Source organism: Melanaphis sacchari, unplaced genomic scaffold, assembly GCF_002803265.2.
Source record: "Melanaphis sacchari strain LSU unplaced genomic scaffold, SCAv2.0 Contig57_pilon_pilon, whole genome shotgun sequence".
Taxonomy (NCBI): domain Eukaryota; kingdom Metazoa; phylum Arthropoda; class Insecta; order Hemiptera; family Aphididae; genus Melanaphis; species Melanaphis sacchari.
This window is the reverse complement of record NW_020271408.1, coordinates 15,216-35,254: the sequence shown is the minus strand read 5'-3', so window position 1 is coordinate 35,254 and position 20,039 is coordinate 15,216. Positions and strand designations below refer to the sequence as shown.

The 20,039-nt window shown below is 29.4% G+C and overlaps 2 protein-coding genes and 1 pseudogene across 2 annotated transcripts; 1 reads left to right on the top strand and 2 right to left on the bottom strand.

Annotated features, from left to right (window-relative positions):
- Positions 1 to 1,017: 1,017 nt before the first annotated feature.
- On the bottom strand, positions 1,018 to 8,264 carry LOC112599974 (annotated as a pseudogene).
- Positions 8,265 to 8,431: 167 nt separating this feature from the next.
- LOC112599973 (zinc finger MYM-type protein 1-like) lies at positions 8,432 to 12,545 on the bottom strand. Its single transcript, XM_025347109.1, has 8 exons — positions 12,395 to 12,545; positions 12,217 to 12,277; positions 12,066 to 12,152; positions 11,878 to 11,976; positions 11,663 to 11,799; positions 10,701 to 11,506; positions 9,608 to 10,586; positions 8,432 to 8,718 (listed from the first exon to the last, which is right to left on the bottom strand). The coding sequence occupies exons 1-8, from the start codon at positions 12,543 to 12,545 to the stop codon at positions 8,432 to 8,434; spliced, it is 2,607 nt and encodes an 868-aa protein (XP_025202894.1).
- Positions 12,546 to 13,004: 459 nt separating this feature from the next.
- On the top strand, positions 13,005 to 14,547 carry LOC112599972 (protein ALP1-like). The gene is made up of 2 exons (XM_025347108.1): positions 13,005 to 13,027; positions 13,692 to 14,547. The coding sequence occupies exons 1-2, from the start codon at positions 13,005 to 13,007 to the stop codon at positions 14,545 to 14,547; spliced, it is 879 nt and encodes a 292-aa protein (XP_025202893.1).
- Positions 14,548 to 20,039: the final 5,492 nt, after the last annotated feature.

Genomic DNA, 20,039 nt, shown 5'->3' with positions numbered 1-20,039 from the left:
GACGAGATATTATTTGCGATATATCGCTCAAGAACCCTGATTCCTCGGCAGATTTAATCATATTTTTTTCATTTAGTAAATTTCGGTTAGCGGGTTTGCAAAAATATTCCTCACATAATTGACTACCCAAAATGTGACGAAAACTATTATTTATATCTTTCCTTAATCCTATAATAGTTATATAACATAAAAACTAATACAATTAAATTCAATAGAACAATTATTTAAAAAACAATATTATACCAAAAAAAATTTGTATTTTTCGCTCAGCTTACCAACTTCTTTTCCGTAATCTGATTGCCCCTGTAAACTATTACGATATTCAATTTCCTTAGTTATGGCATATCTAAAACGTAACATATTTGCCTTTATATGGTTTCTTAATGGAATTGGATATTTTTTATTTATTGTCATAGCCGTTAATTTTGTACCATAATTTCGCAATAAATGATTCCGACATTCTATTTTTTTTATAAGCAGCCTACAACCATAAGGCATGATTTCAGCAAGGCTTTTTGAAACACTTGAATCTCCATCTCCTGGTAAAATTATTTAATTGTGCTACATTTATTAATAATTATAAATATATTTAAAAAAGTAGATAGTCACAACTTTATCGAGTATTTAATTTTATTACTACCCACTGATATTATTTGATATTATTTAACCACGTAAATGATACAATTATAAGTATTTGTATATAATTAGTCATTATAATAATGTTACTGTAAAGACAGTCATCGTGAACTATGCCGAAAGGGCCATTATTTATTATCTATAATAAAGTCCACTACGATAAGTTGATAACTTTTATTATAAATTATAATGTTAAATAATTATGTGTCAAACATGTATTTAGGAATATCGATATTACAACTAATATAATAAACGTTATAACGTACCTATTAGTTTATTGTATTTGAGTCCGTGCAGTTCTACACTTTGTTTAAACCCATCAGCGATGGCATCAGCTTCCATGCTAGTAGCGCCTTTTTTCCAATTCATAAAACATGTATGTTCAGGAGGAGATAACTTTTTATTTTTGGCTCTTTGGCAAATGATACAATAACGGTTTCTAATGTCTACAAACAAAATTTTTCTTGATTTATAACCAATTATTGTTGCCTATAGAATAATACAAACTGTAATTTAAAACTGGTACTTATACATTTTTATAATCTCTATATATAAGAGAAAGTATACTTTACCAATAATCAACGTACAGCCAAAACTATCGTACGGATTTATTTGAAATTTTCAGGATATGTACTTATTACTATGTATAGGCGCACTAAGAAAGGATTTTTCGAAATTCTCATTTTAAAGGGTAAAAAGAGCTTAAAATAGTTAATTTTTAATGTGGGTGAGGGGTTCGCGGTACGGCAGCTGTCGACGCGCGGTGGCTAGACATGGCCGCCCAAATTTCCCCTTCCATGTCACCGCCGCCGAACCGCGCACTGCCGTGCCGCTGACGAAAATAAACCGAACGACGAGCAGATAATATATAGATATTATTATTAAAGTCCAATGTCTCATAAGAAAGGCTTTGAAGCTTTAAACAACTGTCTGAAGGATCTAAAAAATTCAAATTTATTAATGGGAGGAGTCACAGTACTGCTAGCTGGAGACTTTCGACAAACTCTACCAATCGTACCCAGAGGAACTCGAGCTAATGAAATCGCAGCATGCATCAAGTCTTCATATTTGTGGCCTAAAATAGAAAAATTTTCTTTGACCAAAAATATGCGAGTACATTTAAAAGGAGACAAAACTGCTGAACAGTTTTCTGAGCTACTCTTAAAAATAGGAGAAGGAAAATATCCAGAATGTGAAGAAAAAATTACTTTGCCGACAGGATTAGGTACTGTTGTTAATACTTTACAAGAACTTACATACAAAATATATCCTGGCATCGAAAACCTCAAAGAAATATCAATAGACTGGTTATGTGAGAGGGCCATTTTGACATCAAAAAATGATACAGCAGGAGAAATAAACAAAATATTATTGGGCTCTTTTCAAGCAAAAAAAATGGAATACAGATCGGTGAATTCGGTGCTGGAAATAGATGATGCAGTTAATTATCCCGTAGAATTTCTCAATTCACTCAACCCTCCTGGATTCCCACCACATTTATTAACATTAAAAATTGGTACTCCTATAATGCTTCTAAGAAATCTTAGCCCACCAAAATTGTGCAATGGGACTCGTCTACGTATTACTGATCTTCAAAAAAATCTGATAGAAGCTCAAATTATGACTGGATTTGCAAAAGGTGAATCAGTTTTTATTCCTCGCATACCAATGATACCATCAGATTATCCATTCCAATTTAAGAGAATGCAGTTTCCTGTCAAAGTATGTTTTGCTATGACAATAAATAAATCACAAGGACAAACCTTGAAAATTGCAGGGATCGATGTAAGAGAAGATTGTTTATCACATGGGCAATTTTATGTGGCATGCTCCAGAGTCAGTATGCCCACAAATTTAGTTATTTTGGCACCAACAGGAAAAACATCAAATGTAGTTTATAGAGAAATTTTGTAATAAGATTGTTGTCATACATTATTATTTTTTATTATATACCTATTAAATTTTAATAAATTATTATTATTATCTTAATCTTAATATATATGTCACAATGTTTGTCCTCAATGGACTCCTAAACCACTTAACCGATTCTGATGAAATTTTTACACCGTGTGTAATTTGGTCCAACTTAAAAGACAGGATATAGGGTATGGACCTAACTCCTGTGAGTTAGAGATTTAGAGACAAAAACCGAGTTACACCGGTAGCACCCTCTAGCAGATAAAAATAAAATATAAATAATAATACAAAAATCGATAATAGCAGGGCTTGAAATCGATTAATATCGATAAAAATCGAAAAAAAAAATATTATAAAAGTTTTTATTACTGACAGCAGAACAAAAAATTATTTATGATCGGATTATGCTGGCTGTTGCTGCTGAACAAGGCGGTTTTTTTTTTCTTGGATGCACCCGGTGGAACCGGTAAGACATTTTTAATATCGTTGATTCTTGCCAAAATACGGTCGCAACAAAAAATCGCATTAGCTGTAGCATCGTCAGGCATTGCGGCTACTTTAGGATGGTGGGCGAACAGCACATCCAACATTCAAGCTGCCATTGGACGTTCATAATAAACCAGATGCAATGTGTAACATCAAAAAGAATTGTGGAATAGCTGCAGTGTTGCGGAAGAGTTCTATAATAATTTGGGATGAGTGCACAAAGGCACACAAATATTCACTTGAAGCACTAAACAGAACTATGCAAGATTTAAACAGCAATAATAAACTTTACGGTGGTGCTATCTTACTTTTGTCTGGTGACTTCCGGCAGACCTTACCGGTTATACCTCGCTCTACTTTCGCGGACAATTTTTGCACTGTTGTTCAGGATAAAAATGATTTGATTCAGAGTATTTTCCCGGATATACAGAATAATTATTTGAATCATGAATGGCTTAGTCAACGGACGATTTTGGCAGCCAAAAACGTTGATGTTGACGAAATTAACTTCCAGATACAACAGTTGTTACCAAGCGATCTGATGTCATTTAAATCAATCGATACTGTTGTTGACGAAAATAAAAGTGTAAATTTTCCGAAAGAATTTTTAAATTCATTAGATATCCCTGGAATGCCACCACATAATCTTCGATTAAAGATTGGTTCCCCCATTATTCTCCTCCGTAATTTGAAGCCACCTCAATTATATAACGGTACGCGTTTGGTCATCAAAAAGATTACCGGAAACATTCTTGAAGCAACCATTTTGTCTGGTAAGTTTAAAGGAAAAGTGGTCCTGCTGCCACGTATTCCGATGATACCATCAGATTCTACCATACCCTTCAAAAGGCTACAGTTTCCAATTCGTTTAGCTTTCGCCATGTCTATAAGTAAATCTCAAGGTCAAACAATGTCCAATTGTGGTTTAGATTTGGAAAATCCATGTTTTTCTCATGGGCAACTATATGTTGCGTGTTCACGTGTTGAGAAACTGTCGAATCTATTTGTGTTAGCTAAAGACAGGTTAACCAAAAGCATTGTGCACCGATTGGTGTTAAATTAAATAGAAAAATTAAAAGTATTTATAATTTAAAAAATTAGATATTAACGTTTAAAAGTTTAAGACTGTCTGCTTAATATCAAGTGTAAGAACATTTAGCCACAGCAAAGCGTGGCCGGGTCAGCTAGTTTATTATATACCTATTAAAATTATTATTATTATTTATTATATAACTATTAAAATTAATCGTCTGTCTTGGTCTGCGGCCGTCCGGTTAAAGTTGAGCTGTAGACATTTTTTATACTTAAACCAAGCAACGACGGGTAATTCAGCTTTTATTATATAACTATTAAAATTAATCGTCTGTCTTGGTCTGCGGCCGTCCGGTTAAAGTTGGGCTGTAGACATTTTTTATACTTAAACCCGGCAACGACGGGTAATTCAGCTAGTATTATATATGTAATATTACCACTCCGGATAATGCATCGTATTTGGTCTTGTAACTGCGCTTGGACCATTGTCCGTCAGCAACTACAGTGCACATCGGGGTTCCGTCAGTATCTATCTCACCAGCTTCTATTGCTAACTGACGTTCCTCATCACCCGCAATTTTCATTTGCACCTCAGCGACTTCGTGGATTCTTTTGCTAATAAATTCTTGTACTAAGAGAAAAGTAGACGAAGACATACAAGGGATATACATAACCGCACACAATTCTGATAATTGTGTAAAACCAATTAAAGATGCTATTGATCCGTTTACGACGGCATCGTTAATCGGCAAGAAGGTTTCAGGTTTCAACTTTTCTGAGTTAATAAACATAATAATGTTACACACATCACATTGAAACCTAAATGTTGATTTAAATCCGTGTCTTTTTTCAGAAATAAATGTCACGTTCAAAAATGAACAATCAAATGACCCTTGATGAACACTATTTTTAATTTGACTAAAAACGTAATGTATATCCACTATTCGTCTTCCCGAACTTTCATTTACATCGCATGGCTTGTTATAACATTTAAATAATAATATTTAATTTTTAAAACTGTTATAAACAATATTCGAAATGGATAAAATACGCTGATTTTTCAAAAATAATAACAAATTCGCGTTTTAGTAGACTCATCTATTCAATCAAATTTTAAATTAAAAATCATACTAGGTTTCTTGATTACTAGATATAGATTCGTCAAATGTCAAGTTATGTATAACTTTTTCAGTACCCCAATCATTAATTTCATTATCCCTCAAATCCACCATTTTGCTAAAAAATTAAAAAAACATATGTATTATAAATAAAAAATAAAAAATAATTATAGTTTTAGTTTTCATACAATAAAACTTAGATGGCTATAAATTATTAAAATTTACCTAATTGTTTCTCTCGATCAGCATGGTGGTTGATTGTCAGCTCCTAAGAAAAAAGGTTCCACAACAGATTCTACAGTCTCTGAATTGTGACTTAAAAAAAAAAAAATGCTATTATAAAATAATAACACTAAAACATACGTATATATATAATTATTATTATTATACGTAGGTATGTTATTTATAATAATCTAATTAAAATAAATTTAAATAGCAACCTACAATAAGTTATTACATTTTAAAACTTTACCTAATCGTTTCCCTCGATGAGCATGGTGGTTGATTGCCAGCACCTAAGAAAAATGATTCCACAACAGGTTCTACGACATCTGGGTTGAAACTTTGTTCACACAAATTTAGTCAAATTAATAACCATATTTGATAATAATATAATAAATAGTTATACTTAGTTTTGGCACGAATTCTTAGAATATTCATCACTCGAGAACTCGGCGATTTTTTAACTAATAATTTTTTTGATGGGAAGCGATGAGTTGTTTTTTTAGGTTAATCCATTTTCACGTTAAAAAAAATTTAAAAAAATATAAAACCATAATAAAATTCTAGCGAAAATCTAAGTTATTACTGATGTTAACAGTTGGACAAAATGACAATATTTGTGTTCATTTACTTTGATATTTACTGTCATCATTTATAATCAATAATTGAATAATTAAATAATTATTATTTAGATACTCACCCTCTTTCATGTTTCCGACGGGCGACGACGTGAATACGATAAGTGTTGATAACAAATAAAAATATAAAATTTATACCGATCAAGCGAATGATTGACCTTTGCCATATAATAGGCTATATGGATTATTTATCATATCATACATTTATTCAAATCGTATTACAAAAAAAAACTCATGATTAGGATACTATATACATCTAGCTATCTATGAATGAGTATAGGACATAGATAGTTTAGACTAAAAGAGCGAGTACATTTTCGAATACAATATAAATTAATAAATTACATAATACGTAATATTGGTAAAATATATTTGTAAATAATATATAAATTATTGTTTTATGTATTAGGCATTAGCGAATTGTGTTTGATAGAAAATAACAAAATTTCTGTGTATTATCACAGAATAGAAAATACGTAAAAATAAAAAAAATGTGCAAATTATTTTGTTAGAAATTCATAACAATTTTTCTTTTTAAATCTTAAATCTAAAATTTAAAAATTTAGTACAAGATTCTTCATAAATTTGTCTAGTTTTATGAAAAAATATCTACCGGAAATACAAATTTAATTTTTATGAGTGTTTGAAATTCAGATTTTTACAACATTGGATATTCACTCTATTTATCATTTAGCGATTTTCTTATGTTGTAATTTAAAAAACGAATAACTGTAGATACTTTTAATAATTTACTATATATATCTATTATATCAATTCCTATACTTGATACTATTTTCAAAAAATTTTCACCTTTTCTGAGCTGTTTACGGACATTTTCAATTCTTTTTCTATAGTTGTTGATAAATTAGTAATTATAAATTTGTTGGGTCAAGAAGCGTGAAAATTTAATTCAAGGCTTCTGCATATATTATTGTTACAATAGCAGTTGAAAAATATTAAAAATCAACGTGCACAAGTTTTTTTTATAAGTTGTTTATGTTTGAATTTTGAAAAAAAATTGTCAAATTTTAAATTATTTTTTAGTTACAAATATATATTATTATAATATGTCATAGGCTGACTCTTCGTCTTCGTTAGGATTCGTTTTTCTTATATAATATTATATCACTAAATTCAAATTTAACACAATCCAGTAGGTATGTGGCATAGATTAAATATACTATAGATAGCCCACGGGTATAGGTGATATAGAAACATGTAAATTAATATCACAACGTCTCAATAGATAGCGCACTTATTTGTAATATCGAAAAATAATTCACAATAAAGGTTCGGGCACACAGAACGCGGTCTGTCGCGGCGGTCAGCGGTCGCGGATTGTTGCGGCGGTCAGCGATCTGGTGACGCCACACACCATGCGTTTGTTTCATAAGCGGTCTAGCCTAAAAACATGATATTTGCCAGTCACATATCCACCTGCGGTTGTAGTCATATAGTTACAAACAAATCAATGATATATTTCAGTGTTTTTTTCATTATATTATTATTTATTCAATATGTCAAGTTCTGACGAAGAGCAACTTCTTCTTCTACTCGCCCTTCAAAACAAAAGAAAAAGACGATGTTGGGTGCATGAAATAAATACGAAAAGAAAATCATTTGGCGAATACCATCGTCTTTGTATTGAACTTCAATCACACGAAGATCGTTTTTTTCAATATTTTCGCATGTCACGAGAGTGTTTCGAGGAATTACATGACCTAGTAAAAGAAAATATTTCAAAATTGCCAACAAACTGGAGAGAACCAATCGAGTCAAGAGAAAGATTAGCTATTTGTTTGAGGTAAATTTCACAAAATAACATATAACAAAAGTTAAACTAATAATAAATATATATACATTTATTATAAGATAAATAAAAATAAAAAAACTGATTATACCTTATTTATTTATTAAAATTGAAAAATATTGTAAAGTTAAAATAAAACATATTAGTTTTAACATTATACAGTCAAATTTCTTAATTAATATATTGATTAGGGTTAGGCAACCCTAATCCAATAACCATGTTGCTCGCATTTTCATAAACATCCCTCGTCGTTGTATACGAAAGATTATCCGGCTGGCTCTGTGATTCAAAACTATACTGAGAATTTGGGGAACTAGTAGCTGAATTGTCACTATAATATATTGGTCTTACTTGCTCACGTAGCTCTCTTAATTCAGTTTTTGCGAATAATGTTGCAAGCTCCATCTTAAGTTCAGCTTGTATTTGAGGGTGAAATTTTTTAAAAGTGTCCGCGTAACTTCAAAACAAATGATCAGTACCGTCGAGTTGTGTTCTTTTTTTTGTTTGCAAATAGTCGATAACTTTTTCAACGTCATTAAACTCATGATGTGACTTAAGTTTTTTCCGTGGTGTTAAAGGGGGTGGCATTTGTTTGGTACTTGGAGAAATAATACTTTCATGTGTATCTGAACTCTGGCCGCCTGTGGTGGTGTTTCTGGTCTATTAGGTGATCCTATTGACATATCAGGTATATTACTGCTTGGAGGACGACATTTGAGAGTATCATCTAAAAATGCCATGTGGCTACTCCATGGCCATTTATGGTATTTCTTAGCTTGCCCTGTTTCTCCTTTTACACTTTTTTTGAATCTCATATAGGAATCACGCAAATTTTTCCATTTAGTTTTGGCCAATTCACCTGAAAAACATTAAAACAATACGAGATTGAATAGAATAAAATAAAATAGAGAGATTAAAATTACAAAAGATAATAATATATTAAAAAAGGGTGGGTAAGTGGGAGTCGCTCTGCTGTACAGTAGGTTACAAGTGACTTACTGTAATGGATTGTGTTAAATTTGAATACAATGATATAATATCATTGTATAAGAAAAATTATTCTGAGCGAAGACGGTCAGTCAGCCTATATTACTAAGTATATTAAACAATGATATTATTGTGAATAAAGTTATTAATATATTATAACATATTTACGTCAGAGGCGTATTTACAATTTTGGCGCCCTAGGTACAAACATTTTGGCGCTCCCTTTTAAGCAACCTCTAATTACAAATTTACTTTTTGTCATTAAAAATTATATCTCAATATATATATATTATATGTATATTTTTTACTTATTTCATTTATGCTTCTGCACAAGTGATAAATGAACACTTTTATTTTACCACTGTAAACCTGCTCTAATTATTTATTATTCTTAACAAAAAAAAGTCAATCTTAGACAATTATTTATATAATTATAAAGCAATTTACCATAAATTTGTCAGTAAAATAATAATTTATTGATGTTTTGAAAATATAGTTAATATTATTTCATAATTTATTATTACCAAATGTACAATAAATAACTAAATTAATAAATTTTATTTATTAACAATTAATACATTTAAACTATTTTACTTTATAATAATATCTATAACAAATAATAATTTTAGATTTTACACTTTTTTTTCATAATTGTGTTACAAAGGAATAAAATTAAATATAGGTACATATAGTAGTATAAAGGTTATACCTAATAAAAAATAAACAAAATATTAAATTATGATTACATATTTAGATTTTACGATGGGCCTTTTGTAAAGAAAATTCTTCAATTACTTTTTTATATTTAAGAGAACTGGTAATTTCTGATTCTATACTCAGTATAGCCAATGAATTAAGTCTGTCATTATCAATAGTTGATCTTAAGTAGGATTTTATTCTTTTTAGTGCACTAAAGGATCGTTCTGCTGAACAATTTGATACCGGACTGCATAAATACATTCGTAATGCTATTTCAATGTATGGATACAAACTAGAAATATTAGGATCTTTAAATATTTTGTACAAATCTAAAACAGTTAATGGCAAATTATTATCTTCTAATCCAAATAAATGACTACGAAAATGAATACATTCATTAGAGAATGATGAACCCAGGTCTTCTGGATATTCTAATTGTAGTTGTATGGCTTGTTCTCTTACCTTGGATAGTGGCAACTTAGTAAGATTAAATAAAAAACCAAATTTTATATTAACTTTATCATAAGCACTCTTTCTTTTGTTTAGCTCTGTAAGTAATGAATCTAATATAACTGTAAAAGTATTTACTCTAAATGAGTCGCTTTGTTGAAATGTTGAATTATTTTGATTTGACTCTCCATAAGGCATTTTCCTTTTTCTTTTTCGTTCAATTTTGTATTGATCTACACCAGATTTTTCTTTACCCAATTTTTCATAGAATGCAAAACTATTTCGTAAGTCTTGAATATAATATATTAATGATTTGTACAAAGTCACAACTGTTGTTAAATCAATGTGAACACTCTGCAGTTTTTTACTAATACAGTTGAATCTTTCCAATATATCATTCCAAAGTGTTGTTAGTATACCCATTTCTAAACTTTTCAGATTTTTCAATAAACCTTTGGCTTCACATTTGGTTGTTGATTTTTCTGTTGAACTATGTATAATTATATTTAAAGCTTTTATAATTTCATTCCAATTTCGAGATAGACTTAGACAAGCATCATGGCGTGCAGACCACCGAGTGTCTGATAATCTCTTAACCGTTAAACTTTCAGATTTTGAAAGACATTCATTTAATACATTCCAACGGTTAGTTGAAGAAGAAAAAAACGTATAGGTATTTTGAAGAAAATAAAAAAAATCATTTGCCTGTGTACAGCAACTGGCTGCACATTCACCAACTAAGTTTAATGAATGTGCAGCACAAGGAATGTAAACTGCATGGATACACGCTTCTTTTATTCTTGCCTGAAGTCCTGAGTACATGCCTGACATATTAGATGCGTTATCGTATGACTGGCCACGGCAATTTTTAATATTCAGATCATTTGCTCCTAACGCCATAAAAATTGCATCAGCCATATCTTCAGACTTATGTCCAGCATTGGCAAAAAACTGTAAAAATCTTTCAACAGGTTCACCATTCTTTTTTACATATCTGAATATTAATGACAATTGATCGGTATGAGAAATGTCAGGCGTTGAATCTACTACTATAGAGAAATAGTTTGCATCTTTAATTTCATTGACTATAGTTTCTTTTACTTTTTCAGCCATAATGTAAACAAATTGTTCAAAATTTGCAAAAGATAAATAAGATGTGCTTCCTTTTCCTTTATTGGCATATTGTGCAATATGATTGGAAAGAAATGGATCAAATTCAGCTATGAGCTCTAAGCTCATTATAAAATTTCCACTATGAGTAGAACCAAATTTATCATCATGTCCTCTCAATGGAAGTCCTCTGGAACTCAACGATTTTACAACAGCTGCTACTCTTGTCAACACTTTTTCCCAATACATTTTTTCTGTTTCTACTTGTAAAATAAGTTGTTTATCAATTCGTTCTAATACAGAACCTCTTTGAGACATTTTAAGAACACAAGATTTATGTGAAATCGAATTTTCATGCTGTGATATTTTTTCTTCTCCTTTCTTCCAGTTACTAAAACCAACTGTAGCAAAAACTGATTTACTCCCAAATAATCGACAAGGTGCACAATAAACATTACTGGTACTATTCGAATATACCAAAAATGTACGATTGAATGGTTCATTATTTATTAACTTAGTTTTTATAAACTTAAGACTGAAATATCTATAATAGGAACGCTGAGCACCCCGCATTCGTTTTGTAGAAAGTCTTTTTGATTTTGAAAAATCATTGTTTTCCAGGTTTTGATTAAAGCCATTAAATGAAAAATAATCTTTGGTTGTTTCATTCACTATCCACAATGTTGGATCATCTCTGAACAAACAAAGTTTAAAAATGTATTTACTTATAATGTATAAATTTATTGTAAAAAAAAAAAGAAAGTATCATTACCTAGGAATAACAGTTACTAGGTTTTCATGTACTTCATCAATAATATAATGGTTTTCTTCCGTTCTTGATAGATCATTAACTTTGTTATCAATAGTAAGACTAATGCAAAGTGTTAAAATAACAATGGTTATTAATTTATTATACTATGAACCAATACCAGCATAAATGTGACTTGTGAGTTTACTTACTCTGAAGTGACAGTGTTATCAAACGTTGAATTTATTGTACGAAGTAGTTCAATCTTCTGCTCATTTACTTCAGTTTTTTCAGGTTGACTAATACAATCATCATCTTTATTCAAATAGATTTATAATTGGCTTATAAATTTAAATAACTTACTCAGGGGAATGAGCACTAGAGCAGTGTTGTGAAACAGCGTTATCATTACTCAAACTATGGTCTAATAAAATTAAATATGTATAAATAAAATTAATTATTATTTTTATAACATGTCAAGTTGTATATTATGTATGAATACATATAAAATCTATAATGATATATATAAATTAAAAATTACTATCATTCTGGACATTCTCTCTTGTAAGATTTGGAGGATTTTGTTGAAAATAATTGTACAGTTTAGGCGTTTTAGCTAATACTTTGGCAGTTTCAGAAGCATTTTCTTTCTTTTTTTGCCGATAGAAAGCACCACTATGTTTCTTAACCATCTTCCTACAGTAGCAGTACGGTAAATTAGCAAAATCAAAAGCAATAAGCAATTTAGCTGGTAAAGTAAGCTTATAATTGTAAAAAAGTACAGATTAAACATTTAGGCAACAAGAAATAATAAGTTAATCAATATTGTAATAACACTACCTATACAATTTTTCATTTTACAATTAACTGTAAGAATGTCAATTGTCAAATAAATAAGCTACTAGCTAGGCCGCAAGCAAATTTAAAAATTGAATAGTGAATACTAATATTATAATGAAAAAATTTAATACAAACCTTAAATGTCTTCTTTAATCAAATAGGTAGGTAATATTTATTAGCACAGTATTTTACAAGTAAATGAAATAAAAAAAAAAAACACAAATTATTTACTTGATGAATATAATACACTAATACTAACGGTGAATCAATAGGCCGGTAAAAACGTTAAAACGTGGTTTAGAAATACTGTAATGTCGCTGTCGCATTTCCTACAGTAATAAATAATAATCATAAATAGTGATTAGCACATAACAACATTTACACATACTACATACGAGACAAGAAATGGACAGACCATGATAGAAATAATCTATTTTTAATAATTTTTATCATGGAAGTATGGAACAGACCCGCAAAATAATAAAATTGATAGATTAACAAACATCTATTTATAGCCGAGCTGCCGAGCTGTGTAGAATATTAATAAATTCTATGATAATATAGTATTTATGATACAGATTATCACTAATCTGTTATCAATAATTTAATTATTTTAATTATTAATTTTCAATTTTTCAATAAAATCAATAAATAAAAAAAATTATTTTATTTTATTATATGTATAATTTCACTGTGAAAACAATTTAACCTCTAGCCACGGCGCCCCTTTAAGAGACTTAGCTTTTGGCGCCCAGGGGCGATTGCCCCCCGTCGCCCCCCCCCCTAAATACGCCTCTGATTTACGTTGAACCTTGTTTTAAATTTTCAATCCATAGCTATAAAAGTTGAACATTTTATAAATTTTTAACTACAAAATAATTTAAAATTTGATAAATTTTGTCTAAATTTGAACTTAAAATGATTTTTAAAAAATCAATACATTCATCGCTCCGCTCAGAATCTAAAAACTATTTTATGAATCTTTATTAATTTTTTAGATATTTAGCTACCGGTGACAGCCACCAAAGTATTGCTTTTTCTTTTCAAACGGGACGATCAACTGTTTCAAAAATTATAAAAGAAGTGTATCAAGAAATTTGGAACAATCTACATCCAACTTATTTACCTGCACCTACTGAACAGATATGGAATGAAGCTGTGGAGGGATTTTCAAAAGTTTGGGGATTTCCTAACTGCCTAGGAAGCATTGATGGAAAGCACATTAAAGTAAAATGTCCTAATAATAGTGGCTCAAGTTATTTCTGCTACAAAAATTTTTTTTCCATCGTTCTCTTAGCAGTAGTAGACCCGTTTTACAAGTTTATGGTAGTTGATATTGGCAGCTATGGGCGTCACAGCGACAGCGCTATTTTCGAAAATTCCGCTTTTTTTCAGCAGTACATTGATGGAAAAACTATTCTACCTTCGAAGCCACTCTCAGGTACCGATAATTCTGTTCCCCACGTATTCATTGGTGACGAAGGTTTTGCTCTCCAAACTTATTTGATGAGACCTTATCCTAAAGCCACTATGATAAGTGACGTAAAAAAGAAAAAGTTCAATATGCGACTAAGCAGAGCGCGCCGTGTGGTCGAAAATGCGTTTGGTATATTAGCTATGAAGTGGCGAGTATTCCTAAGATCAATAGAAACGGATGTTAAAACTGCCGAATGCATTGTGAAAGCTGCATGCTGCCTACATAACTACATTATGATTAAAAATAATAACACATTCATTGAAAGTGAGGAGCAAACTGAAACTATTCGAGCTTTATCGGACATGAGATCGACTAATCGAAGGACAAATACGGCTGCATTTGAAATTCGAGAACAGTTTGCGAGTTATTTTAAATAAATGAAATAATATTATCTAGCATTTTAGTTTAGTATTCAATATTTATTTCTATATCGGGTGTACACTGTTCGGTAATATTATTATTAAATAAACTATTAATAAATTCATCTTACGAATATGTATACAGTTTTTATCAATAGCGTGTAATAAAATTAAATACCAAAATATTTTGTCTGTCAAAGCAAATAAAAATAAAATATTTCTATAAAATAGGAATTACCTAATTGAACTTGGCAATATATTATAAAATCTATTACCTATAGTCCTATAGTATTGGTCCTATACGTATGTACCATAGAATAGATTAATTCATTTTGAGTACGTACTACCTACTACAAGTGAATAAAAATACAATAAATAATTTGTGAATACGTATTACCTTCAAATTACCATAAATACAATGAATGTAAAATTAAGAAATAAAATTAGAGGTATATATTCTATTATATTTTACTATACTATACTATATTAGACTATACACTTACTAGTTATTCCCAGTTGTTCCGATATTTTAGTCCATGCTTCTGCTTTTTTTACAACATTTTTGTAATATTGGTGAGATGTATCGAATAAGAATACATATTTTTTGACTTCTTCAATCAGCATCTGTGTGCCCGAACCTTAATAATCAAATTGTCTGGGAATATGTACGGCGGAATATGATCGGCCGCGGCGTTCGGGCGATTAGTACTAAAAATAAATTGCGATATGGAATAAATGAATAATGAAATAAAAACAATCGTCAACGCTCACAAACTATATTGTGTTAACGCTGTGGACAAAAATCTATTTTAATGTCTATTATACAAAAGAATATAACGTAAATATAATTTAACACAAACACAATAATTTGACATAATTAAATTATTATTACGTTACATTATTGTCATTATTACAACATTATTAACTCAGCACTTCTGCAGTTTGCACGAGCCGCGGTGACACGATTAATTCACCAATTTTTTTAAATATTATCATGGCTACGAAAGGCAATAAATGTATGTTTTATAACTGTGGTAAAAGTAAATGAAATGATAAAAATATTAAGTTATTTCGTTTTCCCAAGAATAAAGATCAGGCAAAAGAATGGGTTAAACAATCAGGTTAGTTGAATGAAATCGTATTTAAAAATTTAATAATTATTCTTTTTAAAAATTTAAAAATAATTACATTAAATTGTATGCATTTTTTATATTATACGTCATTTTACGAGTAGATTCTGAACGGGGTGATAAATGTATTGTTTTTACAATGATGTGTGTTTAATTCTTTTTCTTTTTTTTTTCTTCTTTATCATTGTATACGAAAAACAATTCTGAACGGAGATGATTTGTCAGCCTAGGATATACTATATTATATTTAAGTTGTAATTTTGATACAAATAATTTATTTTTTAATTTTGGTAAAACATTTGCTACAATTTTAACTAGGTACAAAATAATTTGCAAATATTAGTAAATTTGACGAATTTTGTCAAATATTTGAACTTCTAACGCTAATAAAAAAAACGTGCCTATTTATTCTTATGATTTTTGAAAGATAATAAGAATAACTCATGAGGAACTTTTAATTAAATTTTCAAAATTTTTGACCCACCCAAAAATATTTTATCGACATTTAAAAAAAAAACTTAAAAAATGAATATTTCAAATGCCTATAAATAGCCTTAAAATAAACGAAATATTTTGAAAATTAAATTGTGTAAAGTAAATGGCAATCTAAACAACTGGTGAAAATTTCAAGTTTATACGACTTATACTTTTTGAATTATAACAGATATTTAATATCATTTTTAATCGTTATCGTTTCATGATTTCGTAAAAATTTAAAGTTCAAAAGCTCATAACATTTTTTCCTTTAATGATGCTAGAGTTTTCTTTGTAGGTTATTTTGTTGTACTTATGGACAACTTAGTGTTCAATTTTATTCTCTTAGATATAAGTATAAACAAATTTATGAATTTTCAACTACAAAATTACTTGCAAACTTTCGTGATTTTGAGATATTTTGTAAAAATTTGAACACTTATAAAAAAAATTGTGAATTACAATTTTTGATTTTCCTTAACTACAGTGAAATCGATCTATAAGAAATGTTTTATTGAAGTTTCAAAAAAAAAATACTTAAAAAAATAAAAAAAATTCAGTTATCTATAAATAGTTCAAAAAAATCCAGAATATTTTAAAAATTTAACCGTGTGTAGATAACGCTAATATAAACATTTGGTAAAAATTTCAGTTATTTATATTGATTAGTTTTTGAGTTACAACAATATAAAAAATCAATTGTGTCGAAAACTGATTTTGCGTAAAAATTCCCGTTTTTCCGTCACTTTTTTTTTGTTTAACCCGATTTTTTTGAAAACTGTTGGAAAATTTTTACTTTTGACCTATATAATGCGCTAAGGATATTCATTTTTCCATCGGAAACCACCCTTGAAGTTTAAAATTGACGCATTATTTCGACTATTATTTTACTCCGTTCAGAATCTAATCACGATTTACTATAAAATGTTTTTAGATATAAAATAAATAAATAAAATATCACAGACACGCATCCTAGTACACCACCAATATGCCAAATTGAAATTTTTCTTACTTTAATTGCTCCCCAAAATATTAACCTCAATACTATTTTAACTGTAGGGAATATTAAATTGGCGGATTTATCGTTGGAACAACTTAATAATCGCCATGTATGTAATTTACACTTTAAACCTACGGATTTTAATAATATTGAAACACAACAAAGATTAAAACAAAATGTTATTCCAATAAAATATGATTTTACTGAATTACCAACTAATGTAGGACAATACATTCCAACTCCATCATTTAACGAATGTGAACACCCCGAGTCACCAAATTTACACGTTAAAACACCAACCATAGTGTACAAAAAAAAAATGTCCAAGAACACCTATTGAATCTCCTCATGTTCCGGCTACATTAAATACATCACCGTCTTCGCCAATTTTGACTTATGAATGTTCTCCACCAACAAGTTTAATGGTTAAATCATTTAAAGATATGCCTTCGCCTATTAGTAATCGGAAACGTCGTTTATTTAATTCAAAAACAGTTCTTTTTCCTAACGAACAAAGTTCAGAATTGTTAATAAAACGCCTGGAAGACAAAATTAGAAAAAAAAATATTTTGTTAAAAAAGAATTCATCTACCATCAGTAAATTAAGAAAAAAATTACAAGTTTCTCGTAATAAATTTAATTTACATAAATTTAAAAAAAATATCACATTTTCAAGTTTGGGATCTAAAGTAATGGCAGAAATGCAAATGTTCCATAAGCGTAATTCAAGATCATCTTGGACACAAGCTGAAAAAAATTTTACAATAAATTTATACTATAAATCACCAGCTACATACAAATTTCTTAGAAATAATCAACAAATTATTTTACCAGGTGAAACAACGTTACGAAGGTGGATAGGGAAGTCTAAATTTTGTCCCGGTTTTAATTCACTCTGGCTAAAGCAAATTAAAATTAAGTTGGATACAATGTCAGATGACCAAAAATATTGTGTGATAATTTTTGACGAAATGAAAATTAAATCTTTTTTAGAATACTCGAAGTATTTAGATATGGTCGAAGGGTTTGAAGATTTAGGACACAGAGGTAGAACGAATAAATTGGCTACGCAGGCCATGGTTTTCATGGTTCGAGGGCTATATAATAATTGAAAATTACCATTGGCTTATTTTTTATCGGGTTCATCAATGAGTAGTTCAATATTAAAAGATTTAATTACAGATTTAATCGAAAAATGTACAGAGTTAAGTTTTAATATTGTGGCACTCGTTTGTGATCAAGGTTCCAATAATTATTCAGCCCTAAAGCATGTTGTAAAGAAAAACCATTTATTGAAATTAAAGGTAAAACTATTTTTACTATTTTTGATGTGCCACATATTTTAAAAAATTTAAGAAACAATTTTTTGAAATATAATTTTAAATTCAATGGACAAGAAGTTTCTTTTTCAGATATTAAGTTGGCTTATAATATTGAAAAATCGAGTTGTACTAGTAGAACTCTTTTAAAATTAACCGATAGTCATATGAATCCCAACCCGTTTCAAAAAATGAATTGTAAACTTGCTCTCCAAGTCTTTAGTAATTCAGTAGCAGCTGTTCTAAAAACATGTATTGCTACAGGTCAAATAAAATCAAAAACTGCCACTGCAACCGCCGATTTTGTTCAAGAATTAAATAATTTATTCGACTGTCTAAACAGCAAAACATTGTACAGTTCTAACCTATACTCTTGTGCTTTAAATGAAAAAAAAACCTTATTTACTTCAATGTTTAATGAAAACTAAAGAATGGTGAACACAGCTGGAGTTAATACAACCAATAAAAGTGTATGGTAAAGTTGTTCCGTGTTTCGACGCTATGATATGGAGCATAAACGCAATAATAATGTTATATACACAACAACAACAATTAGGTTTTAAGTATCTTCTTACCAGCCGTTTAAATCAGGATGTCATAGAAAACACTTTTTCGGTTTTTCGTCAGCGTAGAGGTTTCAACAGAAACCCGACTGCTCGTACCTTTAGAACATCATTTCGGTTTCAAGCAAAACACAATCTCATGAAGGCCACTGATTCATCAAATTGTGAAAATGATTTTGATTACAATTTATTTGACCCTAATTCACAGAATACTCTTTCTACACCTCACACAGCTACAGAAACATTAGTTGAATCAGTTTCTGACTCATTTATATCTTCGGATGAAGAAGGTACTTTCGATCAATGCCTCAGTAATAATGAAGAAACAATAACATTAGAAACCTGTTCAAATACATATTTTGCGGGATATTTGGCCAAAAAATGTATTGATCAGTATAAATGTAATAAATGCGAATTAATAATTTTAAAAAATAATGATTTTTTGTTTAATGATCAAGAGTATTTAATTTTTTACAAACAATTTGAAAGTGCTGACATTGAAAAAAGTAGTCTCAAAACGCCTTCTGATTTATTTGTAAACTTGGTTTCTACGGCACAAAAATATTTAAAAGATTGCGTAAAACTAAGTCCTCATAAAAGAAAATTGTGCGCAACCATCCAACAAAAAATAAAAACGGAATTGATTTTTGCTTTAAACTTTGATCCAAACTGTGAACCACATATCGATTTTATTGTCCAAAAATTGATACATTGTAAATTACTGAGACATTTTAATTGGACATCCAAGCATTTGAAAGGACATTCTAGTTTACAAACAGCGAATAAATTAAAAATTTTGAAAAATGTTTAAATTGTACATACCAATTGCCATATAGATGGCATGTAAATAATATATAAAATTATGTCGGCAACTTATGTGTTCTAATTGTATTATATAATAACTATTTTTTACTTTTGTTCAGTTAAAATTTCTATTATTTTACAGTACTTTTAATTTAGTATTTATTATTATTTATCTTTGTAAAATACAAATATTTACCTATATGATTATAATATTATTTTA

Excerpts from the sequence above, each read along its gene's own strand:
- LOC112599973 (XM_025347109.1), bottom strand. The coding sequence starts at position 12,545 with ATGGTTAAGAAACATAGTGGTGCTTTCTATCGGCAAAAAAAGAAAGAA. Across the intron at positions 12,278-12,394 it reads AGAGAATGTCCAGAATGATA|ACCATAGTTTGAGTAATGAT; the intron begins GTAATTTTTAAT and ends TAATTTTATTAG. Across the intron at positions 8,719-9,607 it reads TTCTTTACAAAAGGCCCATC|GTGAATTGGCCAAAACTAAA; the intron begins GTAAAATCTAAA and ends AATGTTTTTCAG.
- LOC112599972 (XM_025347108.1), top strand. The coding sequence starts at position 13,005 with ATGTCGCTGTCGCATTTCCTACA. Across the intron at positions 13,028-13,691 it reads TCGCTGTCGCATTTCCTACA|ATATTTAGCTACCGGTGACA; the intron begins GTAATAAATAAT and ends TTAATTTTTTAG.